Source organism: Zingiber officinale, chromosome 1B (assembly GCF_018446385.1).
Source record: "Zingiber officinale cultivar Zhangliang chromosome 1B, Zo_v1.1, whole genome shotgun sequence".
Lineage (NCBI taxonomy): Eukaryota > Viridiplantae > Streptophyta > Magnoliopsida > Zingiberales > Zingiberaceae > Zingiber > Zingiber officinale.
This window is the reverse complement of record NC_055986.1, coordinates 136841128-136864650: the sequence shown is the minus strand read 5'-3', so window position 1 is coordinate 136864650 and position 23523 is coordinate 136841128. Positions and strand designations below refer to the sequence as shown.

Genomic DNA, 23523 nt, shown 5'->3' with positions numbered 1-23523 from the left:
ATAACAGTTGGTTCAAAAAATAAAATGAGCAATGATATGTTCAAGGAAAAAAACTCAAGGAAAAATCCAAATATAGACATATAAAGTCATGGTTCACCATTTCATTTTTTGTGGGTCCCATCACTTGATGTGTCTATCCTTGAACTTTTCTTTGAGTTTTTTTCAACATATCATTTTTCAAATAAAATTGATATGATGCTATGTGATTTACCTCCCTTTAGTAATTACCTTTTGTTCTAAAGAAATAAAATGGGTAGAGAATGAAATTTATTCCTGGGGAATAAAATATGGTAATTCATGTGTTGGATTGATAATTTCACCCGAAAAGAATTTCGCGGTGCCGTGCCTAGTGAATAAAACACTATACAAGTGAAATGAGGTAAAAGGTCTCGAAACGAGTTAAAAGAGTACATATTGTTATGTCAATGACAATAATATTAATTATTGATGCGTGAATTCCTTGATGTAATTAATGTCCATCCCATTAATTAACTAAAGCAATCACTAGTATTAACTCATCTTTAGTTAGTGAGCAACAACTACAAACAAAAAAAACTAAAAACTTGCATACGGTTTGTCTATGAAACAGCAAGATGAATTATTCTTTGTCAATAATGTTCAGGTACAGAGGATCATAGCCATCCTCAAATCTCAATGCCTTCGGTGCAACAGCAAGTTGTCTCATTAGCTGTCACAAGAATCCCAGCTTTGTTTTATCATTGTTGTACAGCAGCAGGTAATGTGGTGTCTATGAAGCTTACGCAATTCAACACTCCACGGCACATGCCTTACCTACCATGCAAAAGTAACCACTGCACACACAGATTTCATCTTACAGTAGATGATTTGATCAGGAAACAATAAAGAAAAGGTGAAAACAAACGGCTGCCATTTTTGCTCAGATCTCCTGCAAAGCATCAATCCAATTTTTTGTGAGGTTGAAGAGGCAGAGCATCTAAACGCAAGCCTTACTTTAATACAGAGCTGTGCAGAGTTGCTCCGGAATCTGCTCAAAGAGCAAGGATTTCAGTAAAACTATACGATCAGTAAGCGTACGACAGAGGATTACACAGACCATGACCATGGCTCTTTGGTCTGAGTGCCTGCAATCTCTGTGGCTAAATATGCAGCTCGAATCAGAATCTGTTCTCCACATGTTCGAAGGCATCCAGACAAATTATTAATGATATAATGAAAAAATCTTGGCTGCATATATCATAAATGATTCTTCACTTCAGCATCCCTTAATCATCACTGTTTGTGATTAATGAACTTCTTCCTTCTGTAAAGCTATATTAACTTTTCTTAGTCAATCACTTTGTTGAGAAACAATTAATTTAGAAAATCCATTCTGAAAGACAAATATGGTTAGTCACTACTTAACTGCTTGATGCTAACTACAAAGAAAAATTGAAGAAGAGGTTGCAGCAGAGCTTAGAAAAGGCCTAAATTTGGTAGTCTTGTTGATGCCACAAGCAAGATAAGAGGACAAATTGGCAAGCCACCAAACTGGATTTGGAGTTTTGGCAAACTTTGAAGTTGACCTCATCATTCCTTCCTTCTCGTCTCTCATTTTATCTCTAGCTCATCAATTTTTCTATCTACCAGCTCAATTTATTTGTTTTTCTGCTCACATGCGAACTTTTTTTTAATGCTTCGGTTTCCTAGTCCTTCCTAGTCTTGCTTTAAATGCCAAACTGTACATTAACTCTTTCTAGCTTTATCTTTCTCCTGATCTCTCCCTCTTCCCCTCCCCTCCCCAGTCCCCTCCGACCCCTCCACGACCTTTGGCCCTCAAATCCAGGCTTTGCTTTGTTGTGGTATTCTCTGCCACCTCCTTTAGAGCGAAGGATTATTTCCAGTGTTCCAATCTATCAAACAGTGAAAGGAGGACCTTCTGCATCTTTAACTTCCGTTGGCTTGTCTTAGGCGGTGTTCAAATCTCTCTGACTTGAAGCAGCCTTTTGCCAGTTGGTTGGAAGACCGAAAGATCAACCCACGACAAGTGGTAATTTTTCGTTTTATGTTTTAATTTATTATCTTCTTCACGAGATTGCTTAAATTGCTACTCTTTATAACTGACGAAATGTTTGAATCTTCAGTGAATTGATGTTGCTTAATTCTCCTCTTTGACTTTGAAGAGTAAATTAGTTCTCTGTATTGCAAAAGTCCTGTCTTCTTAGTTCGGATGCAGAAAAATTGACCCATTCCCTTCAGAAGATTGCACATCAAAAGCATTTCAGACAATCTGATACAAACTAGTGTTCTAGCTATAACTAATTCTTCTCTAGTTGAATTGCAGAAAAACAAAAACAAAAGAAAAAAGGATGTCATCTGATAGTTCGTTAAATGCTGACTTATCAGAAAAGACGGCCGTTCTTGGTCTGAGACTTTGGGTTGTTATTGGCATCTGCGTGGGTGTTCTAATTGTGTTTATTCTGGCCATTTTATCCATATGGATCACATCCAAGAGGAAGACAAGGAAGACTTATGAAAGCATGCCAGTATCGCAAATCCCATCCGTCTCGAAGGAAATCCCTGTGGACATAGTTGGCGATCAATGCTCGGATCAAATTCTTCAGGAAAATGAAGGGCCTCTTGTCGCCAGCCATGACAAATTTAGTGACAGGGAATCAGTGAAGACAGTTGCAGCACAACTGACCAATAGCAATTCATGCGATGCTGAAAGCATTGGCCTGTGCAGCTCAGCTCGCCACAATGATAGAGCTGGGAGTTCTTGTTCTGGTGAGGAAGGTGGCTCTGGATCTACTAGGAAAGCATATTCAGCATTTCCACTTGTATCTCCTTTAGTTGGACTGCCCGAGTCCTCGCATCTCGGTTGGGGCCATTGGTTTACCTTAAGGGATCTTGAGCTCGCAACAAATCGTTTCTCCAATGACAATGTCCTCGGGGAGGGTGGATATGGAGTTGTCTATCGCGGGCGTTTGATAAATGGTACTGAGGTTGCAGTAAAGAAGCTTCTGAACAATCTGTAAGTTCATTGCTCCCTTTCATTCAGGTTCTTGTTACCTCAAAATAATGTACTAATGCTCACTCATTGAATTATGCAGAGGACAGGCAGAGAAGGAATTCAGAGTAGAGGTGGAAGCCATTGGTCATGTTCGGCATAAGAATCTAGTTAGGCTTTTGGGGTATTGCATAGAAGGAATTCACAGGTGAAAAGTTTGAGCTGTTCATTTAGTTACTTCCATTGAGATGATTACGTAGATCGACCGACCGATGTCAACAGGATGCTCGTTTACGAGTACGTCAACAATGGAAACTTAGAGCAGTGGCTACATGGAGCTATGCATCAAAGAGGCATCCTTAGTTGGGAGAAGCGCATGAAGGTCATCCTTGGCACAGCAAAGGCGTAAGCTCAATCCTCCTAAACAAGTCTTCTTCTTTTAAGTCTTCTATATACTTCAGTTTGAGTTGCCTAGCTAAACTGCTTTCAGGCTTGCTTACTTACATGAAGCAATTGAACCAAAAGTAGTGCACCGAGATATCAAATCGAGTAACATCTTGATCGATGAAGAGTACAACGGAAAGATATCTGATTTTGGATTGGCTAAGCTGTTGGGATCGGACAAAAGCTTCGTCGCAACAAGAGTAATGGGAACATTTGGGTTTGTATCATCCAGTCTATGCTTTTCTGAATACTTCCATCTGTTAATATCAATGTTATTTTGAGTCATTGGGACTTGTTGGAAGATCGAAAGAAAGCAATTAATGGTAATGATGAACATGTTAATTCACATTGAATTCCAGATATGTGGCTCCTGAATATGCCAACACTGGTCTTCTAAATGAGAGGAGTGATGTGTATAGCTTTGGAGTTCTATTGCTGGAGACTGTTACTGGCAGGGATCCTGTGGATTATGGAAGGCCCTCAAATGAGGTTTGCCTGTCTCATTTAAACCCTCAATTGCACATTAAATTTGCCATTGTAGCAATGAGCTCCAACTAATGTTTGTTTACACTCATTTAAGCATTTTGTTTTCCTCTTGTTGCCAGGTGAACTTGGTGGAGTGGCTTAAGATGATGGTTGGGAGTCGAAGGGCAGATGAGGTAGTGGATCAAAAGCTTGAGGTTAAACCATCCGTTCGGGCCCTCAAACGCACACTCCTAGTCGCACTGAAATGCATCGATTCTGATTCTGACAAAAGACCCAAGATGGGACAAGTTGTTCGAATGCTCGAAGCAGATGAATTCGCCCAACATGATCAGGTTGTCCTCTTCATCCTCCTTTTCATACAATTCACGTGCTTAATGATACTCTAGGGAAGCTTTAATTCGCTAAGAATGGCATACTCTTATTGCTTGTAAAGGATCGTAGAAGCCGAAGGTCAAGGTCGGGGAGTACGGATATGGAAGTAATGAAAGAAAGCAATAGCTCTAGTGACGTCGAAAGTCGAATGGGATTGCAAGAATACCGAACATCCAAAAGATTTCAAGTGTAAGGATGATCGACATATGCGTATCAACAAACTGTTATCAGCTTTTTTTCTCTCCGCATCTTCTTCCAACACTTGATCGGATACTGAAAAAGGAACTTCGTTTTGGAAGAGCATGAAAATCTAGCCGCCTTAAATTTCTTGTACAGTTCGCTACTGCAATTTGGAATTTTTTGTCGGACCGTATATTTGTCTCTGCGATTTGTTAAGTATGTCGAGTTCTTAAACTTACTCGAAGGCGGCGCCCTCTGCCTCATCGGAAAGAGATAAATTACGAGGAGTATTTATTTTATCATAATGATTCTTTATATGAGAGGTTAGATAGTCAGCGACACATTTTAAATTCGTTGAAAATTAATTTCAAAGTCTATTGAAATAAATACAACTACCAAGTAAGTCAACTCATAAAAACTTCCAATTTGATCAATAGGGAATAAGTTTAATTTTTTAATGAAATAGCTACACCTACAAAGCCAATTTTATTTCCATAAAAAATACTTTTATTATTATCATGATACTCTTTATGTTACTAATTTTTATAATTTTAATTAATATAATTATAAAATGAAACCAATGTTAGTATTAAGATGAGTAAAAATTATTATCACTCAGCCAAAAATTCTAAAGGTTTGTGTATGCAACTCAAAAAATCTAAGAGTAAGTTTGATTTAAATTATCATGTATAATTTTGATTATGACATTAACGATAATTACATAACTCACATAATCAAGATTATAAAGAATAAAATATAATCTAAGTTCAACTTTTATATTAGGAAAAAAAAAATCTTAAAATCATATAAAACCTCACACTTCCAAAATAATTACATTCCAAATTATATCCCTTATTTATTGACATGAATAGGATTAAATAATATAGTCTTAGATAGATAACTAAAATTATCAACAATAACCTTCAAGTAAATATGCCCTAAAAGTTTTGGGATCAATCTAATAAAAGATAAAATTAAATTATGAACTTTCATATAATTTCACTTAGAAGTATTAGTTAGATTGATTAGGAAACTTAGGGCGGATGAAAACTCAAAACAAAGCAAAATGGTATATAACTTAAATTCAAAAGATACAAACATTTTAACAGAATAACTCATCTTATATTCTAGTTTACGATACAATATCTTGAATCTTCAGCGGAATTACAACTACTTGATCTTGGCGAGAAATTAACTTCAGCCGACAAAAATTTTCTGTTCCGCAACCCATGACTGCTGAGGCTCCAGTTGGACTTTCCCAATCTGAGATAGTGAGAAACATCAGTTTGCCTGAAATTTTCGTTGTCCGGATCACAAGCATGTTGTAATTACCTTGGCATTTTCGACACAAACGAAATCTTTGTAGCAGGATTCCATCTGCAAATGCGGATTCCATAGAACGGCATCTGTCCAACTGCATGGGCAACAAATGAGCACATATGTCAAAAATTATCTGTAGGGAAATAAGTTTATATTTGGATTACATACTTTCTGTTTTGTATAGTTATTGTATCACCCAATCCATTATCAAGTTGTATCTGTTCGGGTGCGTCAAGGTAAATGCAATCAACAAATCCAGGAAAAGTTACTGCTTCCCTGGGATTAAATAAACCTGATCAGAGTTGAAACAATCAACTAGAGTCTTTGCTTCCATAAATACAACTCCACATGCCCATTTTTGTATACATACCTCTCCTCTTTACCCTCCAAAGGATTTGCAGGGTCCGGGTCCTTGTTAAGAGTCTTACAACCTTTTAAACCTTTAACTGATACGCCTGATATAGAAGCCTGTAAGATGACTAATTGTCAGGCATGCATACAGCAATTCCAAACGTCAAATGAGCGCCCTTTATTTTTAAAATCATCAATGGGCGCTCCTGATATAGCTGTCTCATCACCTTCGATATACCCAACAACTCTTCTTTGCCCTGATCTATTAAAAATTAAACAATTTCAATGACATTAATCTTTAACTAATCTGAAGTAAAACCATGCTAATTTCTCTTATAACTCTAGGTCTACTACAAGAGAATATTCACACCTTAATTGAGCAAAGATATCTAAAATTCTCAGACTGACAAAAATGAAATTTATTTTATTGGAATTAGGATTATTTTTTGCCTCCAACTGGCATTGGTGATGATGTATAAAAGTAGGAGCTCCCTTTTGATGATTTTTAAAATAAAATGAACCATTTTGATTTATGCCCAAAATACAAGCCTCAAAGATGCTATCAGAGTAATTAAGATAAAAAAAAGGCATGGAGTTTCATTCATGAAGGATACATTTCATCTTACTTTGAAATAAGTGTGCAATGCAGTGGTAAATGCAAAAGGCTTCGTGTCCATGTTGGTAATCGTTAACACTGTAGAGAGACTTTTGGAGTTCAACCTGACCTGTATTGCATTTACATTAGTCCAGTAATTAATGGTGAATAAAAAAGGAGTGAATATAACGAAGCATCTAAAGTGGGGGCAAAAATGATCCAATGTAGTACCATCAAACAAAACTATAGTATATCACTTTGGTGTCGATTGAACTAAAATCACAAATCACCAATTGAGAAGGATGATTGTATCTTTGATTATTGATTAGGATGACAATAATTAATCCAAAAAAGTGACCTGATAGTACCGTGGACCAATTTAACAATTTCTGAGAGTTATTTCAGTGCCAGCAACTGAAACACTGAGGTGCCTAGCTCCGGTCTCGAAGAGCAGGTCCTTACCACAAGAACTATTAGTACCTGATAGGTTTTTGTCCGTTAAAAACAGCATCGGGTCGAACAAAGAGCAGGTCCTTACCACAAGGGTATCAAACCCAGTCTGAGGATAAAAACCTTTGAACCATACTTTCCAAAACAATCAGTGCCATCATCTAAGTGGGCATATTGCCATGACTATTTTGAAACTCAAGTCAGCAACAGTTCCTAATTTGTGGTAGTGCATGTACAATTATTTTAGGCATTTAAAATCTGAGCTAATCTTACAAAAGCTCCATGTTAACCAATGTGTTAGAATATTGTTTACAATGCGAAAGTTTAAAATAGATTCTTCTTTCTGGTGATAAATAAAAACCAGAAAGCAAAAACAAGTAATTAAATGAAAAACACTTCTTGTCCATGGTAGTATTGGCATTCCGGATAAATTACTGGAGTTACATGATCCAGCGTCACATCTATATAAAATCCCCATGCAACGGCAGAGAATTTAGTAATTTCATGCATATGGATGAAGAAATGAAGGACAAAAGATTTACACTAGCAAAGTAAAAAAACAGAAAAATATTCTAATTGAATAGTAAGAATAGTCTACTCATACTGTATAAATTAAACTACAATAACTAAGAGAGGAGTATTATTACAACTTTGAAAATTGGCCAGGCTGAAGGTAAAATTTGGAAAGGCTACCTCATTGCAAGGTTGAATTCTTATTTAACATGCTGATTAGACCATGATTTTCAGATCAGTTTGTTTCTTATTGTAATAGAGAATTAACTATTTGAGAAATAACCCAGATACTTATTAGGCTCTCAAGCCCCTTCTCGGCTAGTACGCTCACAGATAGGATAATATAATTTGCTCCATCTAACATCTAGATGAACTTCCGAGTGCTCCATGCTAATCAACTTGCTAGATTATTTCTGATGCATTGACATAATATTTGAAGTAGCACACGGTTAGCACGTGAAATTATTTTCAAAGACAAATAATCTAACCTTATACAAAGCTTGAAACCTGAAATCCCACATTGAACGACTGTAAGGATCATCTTTCAGTTCCAATGTTATAACAGGATCTCCTTCAATGTTATCAGAGTCGGTGACTGACCAAGTCATGTTTCTTGCAAAACCATGCTGTTAAATAAGAAGACAAGATTCAATAACTTAATGTTTTAAGCTGTAACTTGGCTAATCATATCGATTAAAGTAACCCATGCATGTATAAATCACATTTTCCATGTTGATACAGCTGATATCATAACTCACAAAAACGTTTCTCTTGTCACAAGTATAATATTGTCAAACTGCATAGTGATATTGATTTGGGCTAAATCATCTCAGAACATGCTTGTTAGGTTTAGTTATCAAGTTTTGTTAACTAGATCACCTGCTAACATAGATGGTGTCTTCTGTAAGTTATATTTAGATTTCATTTATATCTAATGGAAGAAACATTGCTACAAACAAAAATAGGAAGATTGCTAAAAATATGTTTGTTAGCATCAGTTGAATCAGCTGCAGATCTACATTTGGCAATGTTAAAGGCACCTAGCCTACTTAATTGACAAGTGTGCTTTCTCAAATGAGGGAAATGAATACATCAAGGCATTAAAAGACGCTTCCAGGCAGTAAACAGTCAGCCTACTGTCTATTGCCTAGGTGGTCAGTATAAATATAATATCAAAATAGGAAAGAGAAGTAAATTAAATTAAGAATGACCAATATTAATATTAATAAATATATATAACAATTATATCATTAGTAAATTGAAATATGTTTACAAGTTTACAAATAAATAAATTATAATTCATAAATAATCACTAAACATATAACAAAAAAATACTTCATATTTCACATTGTAATAAATAAATAAAAAATACAACAAAATACAAAAAAAAAACAATAATTCATAGTCATAGGCCCAAATTGTAAGAAACCACATCGTTAGCTTATAATTAGCATCATACTACAACATTAGATATGGATAAGATAACTAATATCAAGTGAATGAACACTTTGAAAAAAATCATCTTCCCCTTTAGACCGGCCTCCCTAGATTGACTGTTTGGGCCACTTTGTAAAAGAGCCACCTAACTAGGCAGGCACTTTTTAAAACTATAGAATAAATATCAAGTGAATGAATAGAGCATCTTATTACATTGTGGCAAATTCTATTTATATTTGATGCAGAATTTCTCATATTATACTAAATGAGAATTAAATACTATCATTGAAAAAACAAGAGAAGATGCAGAATTTTGTCATTATTAAGTGACGTGGAGTAAAGGAAAATGTAATAAGAAAGAGGGAACGTATACCTGTTGTATAGGGCCAGGTCCAAATTGAGGGAAACAGTGTGGGATTCCTCCACTGTTTGAAGTAGAGAAATGATTAAAAACAGCCTAGCATATCTACAATTGTGCAAGCTTATGGAGTTGAATACTCATTTAATCCAGTTTAATGCAAAAAATCAATTCCACTGATCAAGATTTTGCTTACTCCATAATTTACCAAAATAAAAGTACCATAATTAATAAAGGGGCTAATATCTGATATTTTGATCCTCAGGTTCCTCAGGAGGAAAAGTAAAAAAATGTGAAGAGATGAAACAAAACAATATGAAAGAACGAGAATTATTAGTACCTGATAGGTTTTTGTCCGTTAAAAACAGCATCAGGTCGAACAAAGAGCAGGTCCTTACCACTTGGAACCTTCCAAGAAGTAACACAGGCTCCAAATAGATAAATCTCAGCCTCACTGCACGCTAACAATGCAATATAAGGTGGTATGACATACACAACTCATCTGTAGATAAAGATTTCAATAAATTGAGAAACGTACGACGAAAATAATGATCAATATATAATTTTGTAGACACTAATATACAATAATGATCAATAAGTCATGTGAAATATACAACAACAAAAATCAGTCTTTTAAAATTAATCCTTACAAAAAAAAACGGTTTTTTAGTCAATTTCAGAGGAAGATAACTCTCGTCCAGCCTTTTACCCTGACACTACGGAAAAATTGCAGAGGAGAAAGAGGTAGATTAATTGACCTGCCATGAGGAGAAACCAAAGAAACTTTGGGGAGCCCTCCGTTCCCTTCCGCGATCTTGATCCCCTGCGCAGAAGCAGTTTGATCTACACTAGCAAGCACAATTCTGCTCGATCTGTCCCGAAAGAATCAAAAAGAGCGAAGTCAAAAACACGAAAGGGGCAGCTAGAAGTTCGATCTGAGATTTCGGACCTGCAAGGGAGGCGGCGATTGTTGCGGGCAGGCGAGGGTAGGTTTCTCCGCAGGGGAAAGGAGGCCGTGGCCACGCTCATCGTCGTCGCCATTGCTCGAAGGTTCCTCGAACGCTGGCTGATTTGTAGACCTTATCGCGGCCGGGAGCCTCAAAGATTACGCTATGCCCCAAACATTACGGTCATCGTCGTCTTACCAAGACGACACCGTGGCTGGGCAGCGGAAGTTTTTCAAAAAAGCGCCTCGCTAAACCCATGCCTATTTTTTTAAATCAAAATTTTCAGTTCTTCGAATTACTATTCTAGGTGATCGATCTAATCGCAAAATGTTCAATCTGCATTTACCTCGCTATTTTTTGTCTTTATTTTTTTATGTGAATCCTATGCCTATCCTTGCCCATTGCGTTGGATGGATCAGATATGTCAAGGGTTTTGATCAACTAAATCAAGCTGAATCAATTGGATGAAAATCGAAATGAATGAGCCAATTGGATGGTTAAATCGGACGATCACAAAGGACTAGATTGTCCTGTTCTGGAAAGACCCAGACCACCTTTTTTCCGGTAAGCAACGTTGCTGGGCTTGTAGGTTGTTCTTAGATTTTGTTCCTTTCTTCCTCCTTTAATCTACTCTACCTATTGTACCGATTTAAATGCATTGCTTGCAGTGCTCTGAAGTCTCCAACGTCGCCTGATGATACTTCAGCTTCTAATTCACTTCATGACACAATCTTTTCTCTCCGAAGTTGCCTAAATTTGGAGACTTTTTACGCGCAAATCCTTCTCCTACGTTAATTAATTTCTTGGTCACCGAAAACGCACGCCAGGAAAAGCCGAAGACAAACAAAATAATCAAGTCGGAGCGATGAGTTCCCTTGTGCTGACCCTGAGGGCATCTCCAATTCATCATCAAAATATTAACATCAAATTACTCCAACCTATATATCAAAACATATCCCAAATATGATGATGTGAATACGGTGTTGTACTATTCACATCACCATATTTGATGATGGAGAGAAATTTTTTATTTTATTTTATTTTATTATTATAAAATCAAATATAATTAATTAATAATTATTATTTTCTTTATCTTTATTTATAGTATAATTAAATATAATTATTATTTATTATAAATTTAAATTAAGTGTATTTAATAGTTGGATACTGAATTTATATATATTAGTTGGATACTGAATTTAAAAAAAAAATTAAAATATCAAATATTAAAATATTAAGAAGTATTAATTTTAAATATAATAATTATCATATAAAAAAATAATAAGAATAATAAAATATTCTAAAGAATATTTCTTTTTTGGTGTGATATGGTGATAATGGATTGGAGTTGAAATAGTGTTTGGTATTGAAATAGCACTATTTTGGTGTGAAAATTACACCAAATTTAGTGATGTGGATTGGAGATGGTCTGAGAACCCCTCCGTCCGTCGCACTCGACGAGGAAGAAGAGTACTTCTAAATTCTAAATTGTGGACAACGTGTGCTGTATTAGCGTCCAAGTAATAGAGGTGGGGTTCGTTCATTTAATGATAATAATAGAAATAACTTCTAATTAATGGAGGTGGGGTTCGTTCATTTAATGATAATAATAGAAATAACTTCTAATCGATTTCAATCCATTCAGATTTATTATATTTGGTACATAATAAAAAAAAAAAGGACAGCCCGGTGCACGAAGCTCTCGCCATGCGGAGTCCCGGAGAAGGATCCATTGTACACAGCCTTACCCTGCTTTTTGCAAGAGGCTGTTTCCAAGATTTGAACCCGTGACCTTTTGGTCACATGGCAACAACTTTACCGTTGCGCCAAGACTCCCCTTCAAACCATGTGACCTTTTGGTCACATAGTACACAATCAAGATCGACATAAATCAAATAGTAAAAATAATATTTACAAATCTATTCTATTATTATGTTTATAATTATTACGATTGTATGCCTTATTTAGGGATGACAATGAGTAGGATTTGGGTAAGATTTTATATCTTCCGTACCCATCCTCATTTATTATATTTATACTCATACCCATCCTCATACCCATCGGGTATTTAACTTGCATATCATCCTCATACCGTCGGAATTTCGGGTACCCATATCCTATCTATCATCCTATTATTCCCTACCATTCTCATTTAAAAAAAAATATTTCAATGTACTTGTCAGCTCTTCTTCGTCTCGTGCTCCTTTGATCGAGTGAACATTTTCCGTGGAAAAGAAGATGAGATGCGTGTTGATAACAGAATAAAGAGACAAACTAAGTTTTTTTTTCTAAAATGGAAAACGGGCTAAAATTTTTTCTTTCCCAATAAAAAAAATGAGGATTATAAATAAATAAATAAATAAATATATCGGGTATGGGGTAGGGTATGGGTAAGATTTTACCACATCTACCTCCATACCTATACCCGAAATACCCATACCCGAATACCCATTTACTATAATCGGGTATAAAAATTTCTTCCATATCCTCTTCCATTCGGGTCGGATGTCGGATTATTCATCGGATTTGGGTGAAATTGTCATCCCTAGCCTTATTTAATCTTTCCATTATTGTTTTGGACAATTTGTATAAATAAATCTATTGGCTTTAGTAATAAAGATTATCAAAAAGCTTTATATTATTTCTTTCCTCTACTTATTGATTTCTACATGATATATGATTCCTTCCTTTTCTTTATCTTTCTTCAAAATTTAACTTCTTCCTTCTTTAAATCCTCTTCCAGCACCTCAATTCCAGCATCAAACATAAACATCTTGGAGCACAACAATAACTTGGATCAACCCAAAGATCAACGTGCTCCATTAACATCTTACAGTCTCATCGCTAATGTCCTTTCTTACCAATATTGTACGATAACCTCAGGAACTTCGATAAGTCCAGTAATAATTTTTTTTTTCTCTTCTAGAACTTCAATAAGTACAGTAATAATTTTTTTTTCTCTTCCATCTATAGTTCGATTTTCTACTTTATTTTTTTTCCTCCTCCTTTGTTTGGCTAAAATCGAGAGAAAAAAAAAAAGGAAAAGAAAAACAGAGAAAAAAAATAAAAAAAAACAAAGCAGACAAAAATGAGAAAAATTAAAAAGCAAAAAAAACGTGAAAAAAAACCGAGGGCAAAATAAAAGCGTGAAAGCAAAAAAAAAAAATAATCGAGAGAAAAAAAAAACAAAAAAAAAAGTGAAAAAAAAAATATCTTCTCTCGAGTCCATTAAATTTTTTCATCGTCACAAAATATCTCTTTTTTAATTCCTATAGTTCATTCTTTCTCCGTTAAGCTTGACCATGATAATTATTTACTATGGAAATTATAATTTCTTTCTTTACTTTGTATTCATGATTTACTTGATCATGTTGATGGTAGTTTATCTTCACCTTAAAAAGATGATTCATCCTATACTATTTAGTTTAAAAAGGATCAACTTGTCTTGACTTGGTTAATTTCATCAATTACTGAGTCTATACTTCCTATGCTCGTTGGGCTCTTCGCGCCAGGTTTGGGAAGCTCTTGATCATGCTTTTGCATCTCACTCTCAAGCACGAGTTCTCCAGCTTCATCTACAATTACAGTCTGTACAATGAGGAGATGCCTCCATCAATGACTATATGCAATCAGTCAAGACCATTGCCAACAACCTAGCTGCAATTGGACATCCCGTCTCTGATCCAGAACTATTAATGCATGTTTAGGTCCTCAATATGATAGTTTTGTTCCTAGCATGACAACTCGCATGGATCAAGTGTCACTTGAAATGCTTCATGGTATGCTATCCTCTCATGAAAGGTTTCTACAAATACAATCTCAAAGGATGTTAGATTCTCTATCTTTATCGGCACACATGCTTAGCAAGGCTCCACAACCTGATCAACATAATCAGCCTCCTCCCCAATATGGTCAACAAAATCAGTTTGGAGGTTTCCGAGGCCGGGGTCGAGGTCAAGGTCGAGGTCGAGGTCGAGGACGCTGTTAGATTACTTTAATTATGGTCATTATGCTCAAAATTGTTATAAAAGATATGATTTAAATTTCCAAGGAGGACCTGTATCTTCAAGTCGACCCTCTCTCTCATCTTGGCAATCTAGTACTCCATTATCTAATTCTGAAGCATTTTCACTCTCCATCCCTCCTAATGCAACGACATAAGTTTCTGAAACCTCAAGATGACATTCGAATTCTGAAGCTACTCATCATGTTACACTGGAGTATAATATTTTTACAAAGCTTCACCTTAACATGGACCCGACATGCTACAAATAGGCAATGACTCAGGTTTGCAAATTGCTCAGATTGGAAACACATCCTTTCATTCACATGGTCGTACTTTTCGCATGCACAACACTCTTCATGTTCCTTCTATTACTAAAAATTTACTTTCTGTCCGTCAGTTTACTCTTGATAATAATGTATTTTTTGAATCTCACCCTAATCATTGTCTTGTGAAGGATCCCGCGACAAGAACTATTCTACTCCGAGGGGGCACTAAAAATGGTCTTTATCATCTTCAACTCACCTCTCTCAAAACCTTTGTTGGAGAACGCACGGATAAATTCTCGTGGCATGCACGTCTTGGTCATCCCTCTCTACGTCTTGTTCAGAACATTATTAATCGTTTTGGTTTACCAACTTCGTTAGCGTCATCATCTCATTTATGTGAAACTTGTATGAAAGCGAAATCTCATAAACTATCTTTTGTTTCCTCTACTTGCAATTGCAGTTTTCCTTTAGAAATTATTTACTCTGATGTATGGGGTCCTGCTCCTATTCTTTCTAATCAAGGTTTTCTTTATTATGTTATTTTTATTGATAACTTTAACAAGCTCACTTGGATTTTTTCTATGAAAAGAAAATCTGATCTCTTTGATATTTTTTTTCGTTTTCAAAAGCACGTTGAGAGATATTTTGATCGTAAAATACTCTCCCTTCATTCTGATTGGGGAGGAGAGTATCAAGCGCTTCATCGTCATCTTACTTCTTCCGGCATCCTCCACCAAGTCTCTTGTCCCCATACTCCTGAACAAAATGGATTCGCTGAAAGAAAATATCGTCATGTGGTTGAAACTGCCTTAGCTCTTCTTAATCATGCCTCAGTTCCACTTAAATTTTGGGATGACACCGTCCAAACAGCGGTTTACCTTATCAATCGTTTACCCACTACACTACTTCAAAACAACTGTCTCTTGGAAATACTTTATAATTATTCTCAAGATTACTCCTTCCTTCGTATCTTTGGTCATGCATGTTATCCTTAGCTACGATCTTACTCTAAACACAAGTTAAACCCTCGCTCTCAACAATGTGTTTTCCTTGGTTATAGCAATTTGCATCATGGGTATCATTGCCTTCATGTTTCGACCGGACAGATATATATTTCTCGACATGTTACTTTTGATGAATCTCTTTTTCCGTTTGCAGTTGCTACCTCGGATCCTCCTTCAGATAATAGAGGCACATTTCTAATATCACCGAGTAATATACTAGAGTCTCCATAGATTGCTCCATCTGGACATATTGAAAGAACAAGGTGGGATGGTATCTTGGGTCCTGCTCCATCTCCACAAATTCCTGAAGACTCAACGGCTAGTGGTGATCCACTCTCTAGTTCTGATTCTCATGCTCCATCTCCACAAATTCTTGTGGACTCGGTGACTAGAGGAGATCCACTCTCTAGTTCTGATTCTAGTCCGTCTAACCACTCATCTCCGAGTAGCTCTGATAATGATATTCCTCAGCGGATGCTTCCTCTAAGCGATATTTATGCACGACGTCAATCAGTTTCCACTCGTTATCCTCTTTCACGTGTTCTTCTTACTTCTTCAAATTTTGTTGAACCTTCTAGTTTTACACAGACAGTTAAAGATCCAAATTGGTGTGCTGCGATGGCTACAGAATTTGATGCTCTTCTTCATAATGCAACCTGGAGCTTAGTCCCTCGTACCCCATCCATGAATATTGTGGGCTCTAAATGGGTTTACCGAATTAAGTATCGTGTAGATTGTTCTATTGAACGTTACAAAGCTCGTCTTGTTGCTAAAGGTTTTAATCAACAGCCGAGTATTGACTTTAATGATACTTTTAGTCCAGTCGTCAAAATTACAACTATCCGATTGCTACTATCTATAGCTGTAAGTTCTAATTGGCTAATACGCCAATTAGATCTTTCCAATGCTTTCCTTCATGGATACCTTGAAGAAACTGTTTATATGGAGCAACCTCTTGTATTTATCCACCTGCAACTTTCAACACATGTGTGTCAACTTCAGAAGTCTATATATGGTCTTCGACAAGCACCTCGTGCATGGTTTCATCATCTATCTACTTGGCTTCATACTCAGAGATTTTCTGACTCAAAAATAGACTCTTCCCTATTCTACAAATGTAATGAGAAATTTTCAATATTTGTTCTTATTTATGTAGATGATATATTAACAACTGGTAGTGATCAAAACGACATTACTACTTTACTACATCTTCTCCGTCAAGAGTTTCTATTCGGGATCTTGGCAATGCTCGTTTTTTCCTTGACATAGAGTTTCTCTCACATTCTGAAGGTTGTCTTCTCTCTCAGAGTAAATACATTATTGGGTTCCTATAACGAGCTAAAATGGATGGTGCACATCCTATCTCAATACCAATCATTGAGGGTGGTTTCACTGCACCTTCATCCTCCTCTTCGATGTTTGACCCCTAGATCTACCATAGTATTGTTGGTGCCCTACAATATGTCACAATTACACGACCCGATATTGCTGTCGCTGTAAATCGTGCTTGCCAATTTATGCATGCTCCTACTGAATATCATTGGGAAGGTGTTAAGAAAATTCATCGATATCTCAAAGGTACTATTCTACATGGTCTTCTTTTATATCGTCAGTCTTCACGAGAGTTGATTGCCTACAGTGATGCAGATTGGGCTGGATCTCCCAAAGATAGACATTCTACTAGTGGATATGCTGTATTTCTTGGACGAAATCTTATTTCCTGACTTTCAAAGAAACAACCTATAGTCTCTCGCTCGAGTACTGAAGCTGAATATAAAGCTATCGCTAACGCAACGTCAGAAATTATTTGGCTACAATCTCTTCTTTCAGAATTACACTTTTTCTCAACTGCTACGCCTAAAATATGGTGTGATAATATTTGAGCAACTTATCTTGTAGCAATCCTATATTTCATGCTCGTACCAAGCATGTAGAGATTGATTTTCATTTTGTTCGCGAGCGTATGACGACTCGACAACTTTCCGTTTCTTATATCTTTACGGAAGATCAAATTGCTGATATATTTACCAAGCCATTATCTAGACAAAGTTTCACCAAGTTAACACTCAAACTCAACGTTCAAGCACTCTCGTTGTGTTTGTCGGGGGTAATGACAATAATGGAAATAATCTCTAATTGATTTCAATCAATTGTGATTTATTATATTTGACACACAATCAAGATAATCAAATAGTAAAAATAATATTTCTAAGTTTATTCTATTACTATGCTTATAATTATTATAATTGTATGTCTTATTTAATCTTTCCATTATTATAAAATTATCAAAAAACAATTTATATTATTTCTTTCCTCTACTTAATTTCTACATTATTTTCTCCGTCCATGTCACGCCCCAGAGGAGTCCCTGTCCGAAGAAATTTCGGCAGCATCTCCCCTGTACGGCGGACAATCTGAATCTTCTACATAACACATATACCTTAACCACAGGCGGCTGGAATTATAACAATAAATAAAAAAAACAATCACCACGCAGTTTATATAGATATTCAGCCTCTGGTTGTCACAACCACGCAGTTAATACTAGTAATCACAAACAATAGTACTCTGACTCGAGATCCACCCTACTCAACTACACTCGTAAAGCTCAAATCCGACGAACTCACCTCTTCTGCCGTCCAGGCAGGCATGTAGTAGAATAAAAATTCAAATCATACCAAAAGTCCATCAAACGGAAGGATTCCATACAATATCCATATGTAAAATCCAAAACAAGACTAAAACAAAGTCTGATAGAGAAAAGCTAAAATAAAATAACAACTTAAAAACCAGCCGATGGACTAGCACTACGTGTTGTGCGGACCAGCGACTGGAACTGCTCCGGACAGCCTCAACCTGAAAATATATCAACAATGGAGGCGGGGTGAGTCCAACACTCAGCAGGTACAACTGATATGCATAATAAAACAAATAACAGACAACACTAATCATGAGTACAGTCTCCTGAATACAAGAAGGATAAATGCAACTGAAACAAAATCAGGAGATAACTGTACTAACCGAAATCAAAGTACAAAGGTAACAGGGTCATCAAACCGGGGAAGTCATAATCCTGTATGCATGTCAATCATATGCATCCATATAAATGCAGCAAGTAAATGTAGCAATCACAAACAATAAATGCAATAAATGCATATGGTGACCGTGCACTCTGACATCACTGCTCCTGCAGAGCGACAAAGTGGACGGGATGCTGTCGGAGTACTCCTGTCCTCTGACCCCAAATCATAAATGGGGAGCTCAATGCTCTCATCTCCCGGTACACAATGACGGGGAGGATATCTCTGCCGGCTACCACGCTGAGTCACCTGACCAACGGAGCCAAACAAAGTCCACCATCTGCCGGCTACTACGCTGCTACACTAAATGCCAACGGAGCCAAACAGAGCGGAACTAACTGTCGGCTACCACGCTGACTCCTCAGACCAACGGAGCCAAACAGCAGAACCGCCACACACCTGTCTGATATACCACTAACCCATGGGTGGTGGTGGTGTGTGCAGTACATGTAACTGGCGATGAGCTCAACCATAGTGGAGCCGACAATCGCACAGCATGCAATCATGATGCATGACACTAAGCATGACAATCTCATGAATAACATAGTAATGACCATATAAATAATACAAAGTGTGTACCACTGGAAGATGTATCAGATAAAAGGTACACAAATCAGATAGGGCATCAAATAAACCCTAGATCCAAAAGATAACATAGCATGTGGTTGGGTCACTACCTAAAGCATATATGATCATGGTAAATAATATGCAGTGCAGAATAAATAAACAAGCAATCATGTAACTATCATGTAGTGACCAACCGAAACAAAATGATTACACAATCACTGCTATATGTTAAACATATTATTATGCATATCAAAGACATAAGTCAAAGTACCCGCCTCCAATCGAAATAAGATCAATCCAGTCCAACTCGGACGTCGAGATGCTCGTCTCGAATCGAAGTCCTGTAATAAACCGTATAGTTTAGCTAAATTTAATTATAAGCAAAATAGCTAAACCAAATTATTTTTCTCCAGGAGCCCTAACTAAATAGTTAATCACAGTTAACTATAACTAATTCAAAGCTTAGGGTTCCATTCCTAACTTAACCACAAGTCGACCTAACTACACTTGAACCACCAACTATATATGAATCAAACTTATCCAAACAAACTCAATTAAATGTATCACAAGCATACTCTTTACCTTATCCTCAGTCACTCTTGTGGACACATGGCCAAGAGATGCAAATGTTGTACAATGCTAACCGAAAGATTTTCCTGCCACAAATCCGTTGTCAACTCTGTAAGGAAACTATTAGTCTCTATATTAAACATCCCCAATCAACACCTACTGGTCTTACCCAAATCAGTGCCCCTCGTTCCCGTAGGTGAGACTAAGGCTTAGCAGAGCCTAGTGATTAGATGCTGACGATGCCAGGGCACAGAGTGCTGCTGTTGGGCGCGAAGAGAAACGGCGATGCTCTGTCGGATGTGGCTCGGGCTCGAGGGCAGAGGAAGGGTGGCCGACACTCTCCTCGTTGGCGGCAGAGGATCGGCAGCAGGGGCAAAGGATCGGCTCAGCCGATTAGGATCACGGCTGGGGTCGGCGAGGAAGACGCGAGGAGAGGAAAGGCAGTAGGACTCTCGGCGTCGGCACCTAGGGGAGAAGCGAATCCGTCGGCGCCGGTTAGGAGGAGAAGACGACGTCGAAGGCTTAGGGCACGGCACGCGCGGGGAGAGGAAAAGAAACGGAGAGGAAAAGGAAAAATAAAGGAAAAAGAAAAAGGAAATATAAAATAAACATTTCCTCGCTTAAATGGGTCGCCTAAACAGGCTTTTCCCCGGTCCCGTTTTATCCCCGTTAACTTGTCCGTACGAGCTCCGAAAAATTTCCAAAAATTCCGAAAAATTCCCTTATTAATATTCGCATATTTTCCGGTATTTTACATTCTCCCCCACTAATAAAAATTTGGTCCCCAAATTTCGTTATCTACCATCAGCAAGTACCAACAACCGATATAGAGTATAAATGCTGAACGGTAAATAAATCACATACCTCAAGTGAAAAGATGGGGATATCGAGCTCGGATAGTATCCTCGAGCTCCCAAGTAACCTCCTCGTCCGAATGATGCTACCATCCGACTTTAACCAACCGGATAGTATTCTGACGCTCTTTTCGGTCCAGAATCTGTACTGAAATCTCCTCATAGGTAACGTCAGACTAAATGGGAAATGAGATTATCAGACAACACGTGAGCTGGGTCTGCTATGTATCTCCTCACCACTTCCATGGGTGAAACTCGCAGAAATACATGGTCGCAAATGGAGAACGCTAGGAGTCTGCGTCTCCGACCAGCATAACACTTCTGGCGATCCTGCGCCTCTAACATCCTCCGTCTGATAATACGGATCAACTCTGCCTCATGCTGAGCTCTATGAGGTCCCAACAACTGGGCCTCACGGATTCTCGCCCTGATCGACGACTGAGCAACTATGGTAACAAGAATACCCTGCTCGGTCTGTCGCTGCTCCTCAAGGTCTAACTCGGAGAAACCCTGAATTAAGTCTGTGACCACAACTCGATGGCAGGCTAAAGTCCCTCTGGACTTCTGGCTAAATGCATCGGCAACCACATTAGCTTTTCCCGGGTGATAGCTAATGGTACAATCATAATTCTTCAGGAACTCCATCCATCTCCTCTGTCGAAGATTAAGTTCCTTCTGAATGAACGGATATTTGAGACACTGATGGTCAGTGCGAATCTCAATGTAATATTATACAGGTATTACCGCCAAATCTTCATGGCAAAAATAATAACGACCAACTCCAGATCATGAGCTGGGTATTTCTTCTCATGCTCCTTCCACTATCGAGAAGCATATGAGAATACTCTACCGTGCTGCATCAGAACAACACCCATACCCTGTAGAAACGCGTCAATGTAGAGGACAAATCCGTCCTCTCCAGAAGATGAAAACTAAAAATCGAAGCTGACACTAATCTCCGCTTCAGCTCCTAGAAGCTGATCTTGAAATCCTCAGTCCAAGTAAACTTCACGCCTTCCATGGTCAGGCGTGTAAGTAGCATGGCAATCCATGAGAAACCCTCAACGTATCTCCGGAAATATCGAGTCAAACAAAGGAAGTTGCGAGCCTCTTCTATAGACTCCGTCTACTCCCAACGGTAACAACCTCGATCTCCTGTGGAACCACGGTATACTCCTACTAGTGACCATGTGTCTCAAACATCTCACAGAAGACAACCAAAATAAGTACTACTGATCTTCACATCTAGACGTTTCCATCTAAACATCTCTAGAACTATGCAAAGATGATGTGTGTGACTCACCGCGGATCCGATATAGATCACAACATCGTCAACAAAGATAATGAAAACCGATCCAAACATCCTCGACATACCAGAATCATTAAGTCCTTGAGAACATCTAAGGCACTGTACGCCCATATGGCAAAAACAAAGACACATAATGTTTGTATCACAGACATTCCTATCCATAAGGTCTCAGATAATAAATCGAAAATATGATCATCAACAACATAAATCACCAAGAATAAATCCTCCAGTATGAGAGCAACGCTCCATCACAGGAAATACCACATATGTGGGAGCAACACTCCACCACAAATAATCTGAATTATGTATCTGCAATAAATATAGGAGCAATGCTCCATCACAAGCCAACAATAATATGTGGGAGCTCCGCTCCACCACAAACGATCCATAAATGTCCAATGCACTTAACTATCCAACTAGAGGCTGCACTAGATCACTCAACCACATATCGACAGCCAAAGATATAACAATCCAGCAATCAAATCAAATCCATCGTCAAATATATCAACATCGTAGTGAGTCACCCACTGATAAGAAAATGGGTTGACAGGGTAATCCAACAAATGACATAATGCAGACACTCTACATCCTGCATTCAACATAAGTAGAATCATGCTGCTACCAACAATACACCTGGCACACTTGCTCACACAACATATGTATGATCAACATAATCCTCCAATAATTATACACCAAACTCACACACACAGGTATAAATCAGTGTGATACCTCCAACAATACCTACCGAACCCGTGTGCATATATCAACATAGGTATAATCGACAATACACCTCAAACAACCCCACATGGCATATATACACCTATGTCAAGAGTATAATCAACGTAATACTTCCAACAAAGCCTAATCGACAAGTGCATCCACAAATCAAATATAATCAATAAGATACCTCAGATACCACACCAAACACATGTTGTACATATCACGACTCAGATTAAATCGACAAAATACCTCCATCAAAACACCACAGATGTACTTATACCACAACTCGGATTTAATCGACAAGATATCTTCAATAATACATTCAGACAAATACATCGAACTACATAACCATGATCCACAAAGAACCTACAAACCATATCAGAACATGGATACATATACTAATCGCAAATGGGCAGTCTATCATAGGACTTCTACAACACATAACAATCATAATATACATGCAATATAGACATGCAAAATCAGCATACTAGCTCAATCAAAGAGACCAACCTTATGCTACCAACACTCATGGTTTACGGGTATATCTAAACAAAATTCATGCATATGTATCAAGCATGAATACATCAATCAAAAGCAACCAAAAATAAAGCAGCCTAATCATCCAGTAACAACCCTGCTCTAGGTTCAAAGGAACTAATATCGGACAAGAAAGATATACACACCATGGTATAACATTGCAAGTCAATGTCGTACACTACCAAGACT

At 37.5% G+C, this 23523-nt stretch overlaps 2 protein-coding genes across 3 annotated transcripts; one reads left to right on the top strand and one right to left on the bottom strand.

The window, feature by feature from the left end:
• Positions 1-1335: 1335 nt before the first annotated feature.
• Positions 1336-4718, top strand: LOC121981289 (probable receptor-like protein kinase At2g42960). Of its 2 annotated transcripts, none has more exons than XM_042533737.1 (8): positions 1336-2008; positions 2303-2992; positions 3072-3176; positions 3251-3373; positions 3459-3629; positions 3772-3901; positions 4018-4230; positions 4332-4718. In XM_042533737.1, exons 2-8 carry the CDS (start codon positions 2328-2330, stop codon positions 4461-4463), a joined length of 1539 nt encoding a protein of 512 aa, XP_042389671.1. In that variant the 5' UTR covers positions 1336-2008; positions 2303-2327; the 3' UTR covers positions 4464-4718. The 2 variants fall into 2 exon arrangements, with proteins under 2 accessions (XP_042389671.1, XP_042389679.1); XM_042533745.1 differs by having other exon boundaries at positions 2292-2992; positions 4332-4716.
• A 774-nt stretch (positions 4719-5492) lies between these two features.
• Positions 5493-10658, bottom strand: LOC121981282 (putative glucose-6-phosphate 1-epimerase). Its single transcript, XM_042533729.1, has 10 exons — positions 10424-10658; positions 10233-10346; positions 9815-9928; positions 9490-9541; positions 8168-8305; positions 6748-6846; positions 6141-6238; positions 5939-6046; positions 5783-5864; positions 5493-5713 (listed from the first exon to the last, which is right to left on the bottom strand). The coding sequence occupies exons 1-10, from the start codon at positions 10513-10515 to the stop codon at positions 5648-5650; spliced, it is 963 nt and encodes a 320-aa protein (XP_042389663.1). The 5' UTR covers positions 10516-10658; the 3' UTR covers positions 5493-5647.
• Positions 10659-23523: the final 12865 nt, after the last annotated feature.

What these genes read in the sequence shown, in the direction of transcription:
- LOC121981282 (XM_042533729.1), bottom strand. Translation starts at nt 10,515, where the DNA reads ATGGCGACGACGATGAGCGTGGCCACGGCCTCCTTTCCCCTGCGGAGA. An exon ending in AATCGCCGCCTCCCTTGCAG is followed by an intron (nt 10,347 to 10,423) that starts GTCCGAAATCTC and finishes CTTTCGGGACAG; the next exon opens with ATCGAGCAGAATTGTGCTTG. An exon ending in CATTGCACACTTATTTCAAA is followed by an intron (nt 6,239 to 6,747) that starts GTAAGATGAAAT and finishes GTCATCTTACAG; the next exon opens with GCTTCTATATCAGGCGTATC.
- LOC121981289 (XM_042533737.1), top strand. Translation starts at nt 2,328, where the DNA reads ATGTCATCTGATAGTTCGTTAAATGCTGACTTATCAGAAAAGACGGCC. An exon ending in AGAGTAATGGGAACATTTGG is followed by an intron (nt 3,630 to 3,771) that starts GTTTGTATCATC and finishes ATTGAATTCCAG; the next exon opens with ATATGTGGCTCCTGAATATG. An exon ending in ATGGAAGGCCCTCAAATGAG is followed by an intron (nt 3,902 to 4,017) that starts GTTTGCCTGTCT and finishes TCTTGTTGCCAG; the next exon opens with GTGAACTTGGTGGAGTGGCT.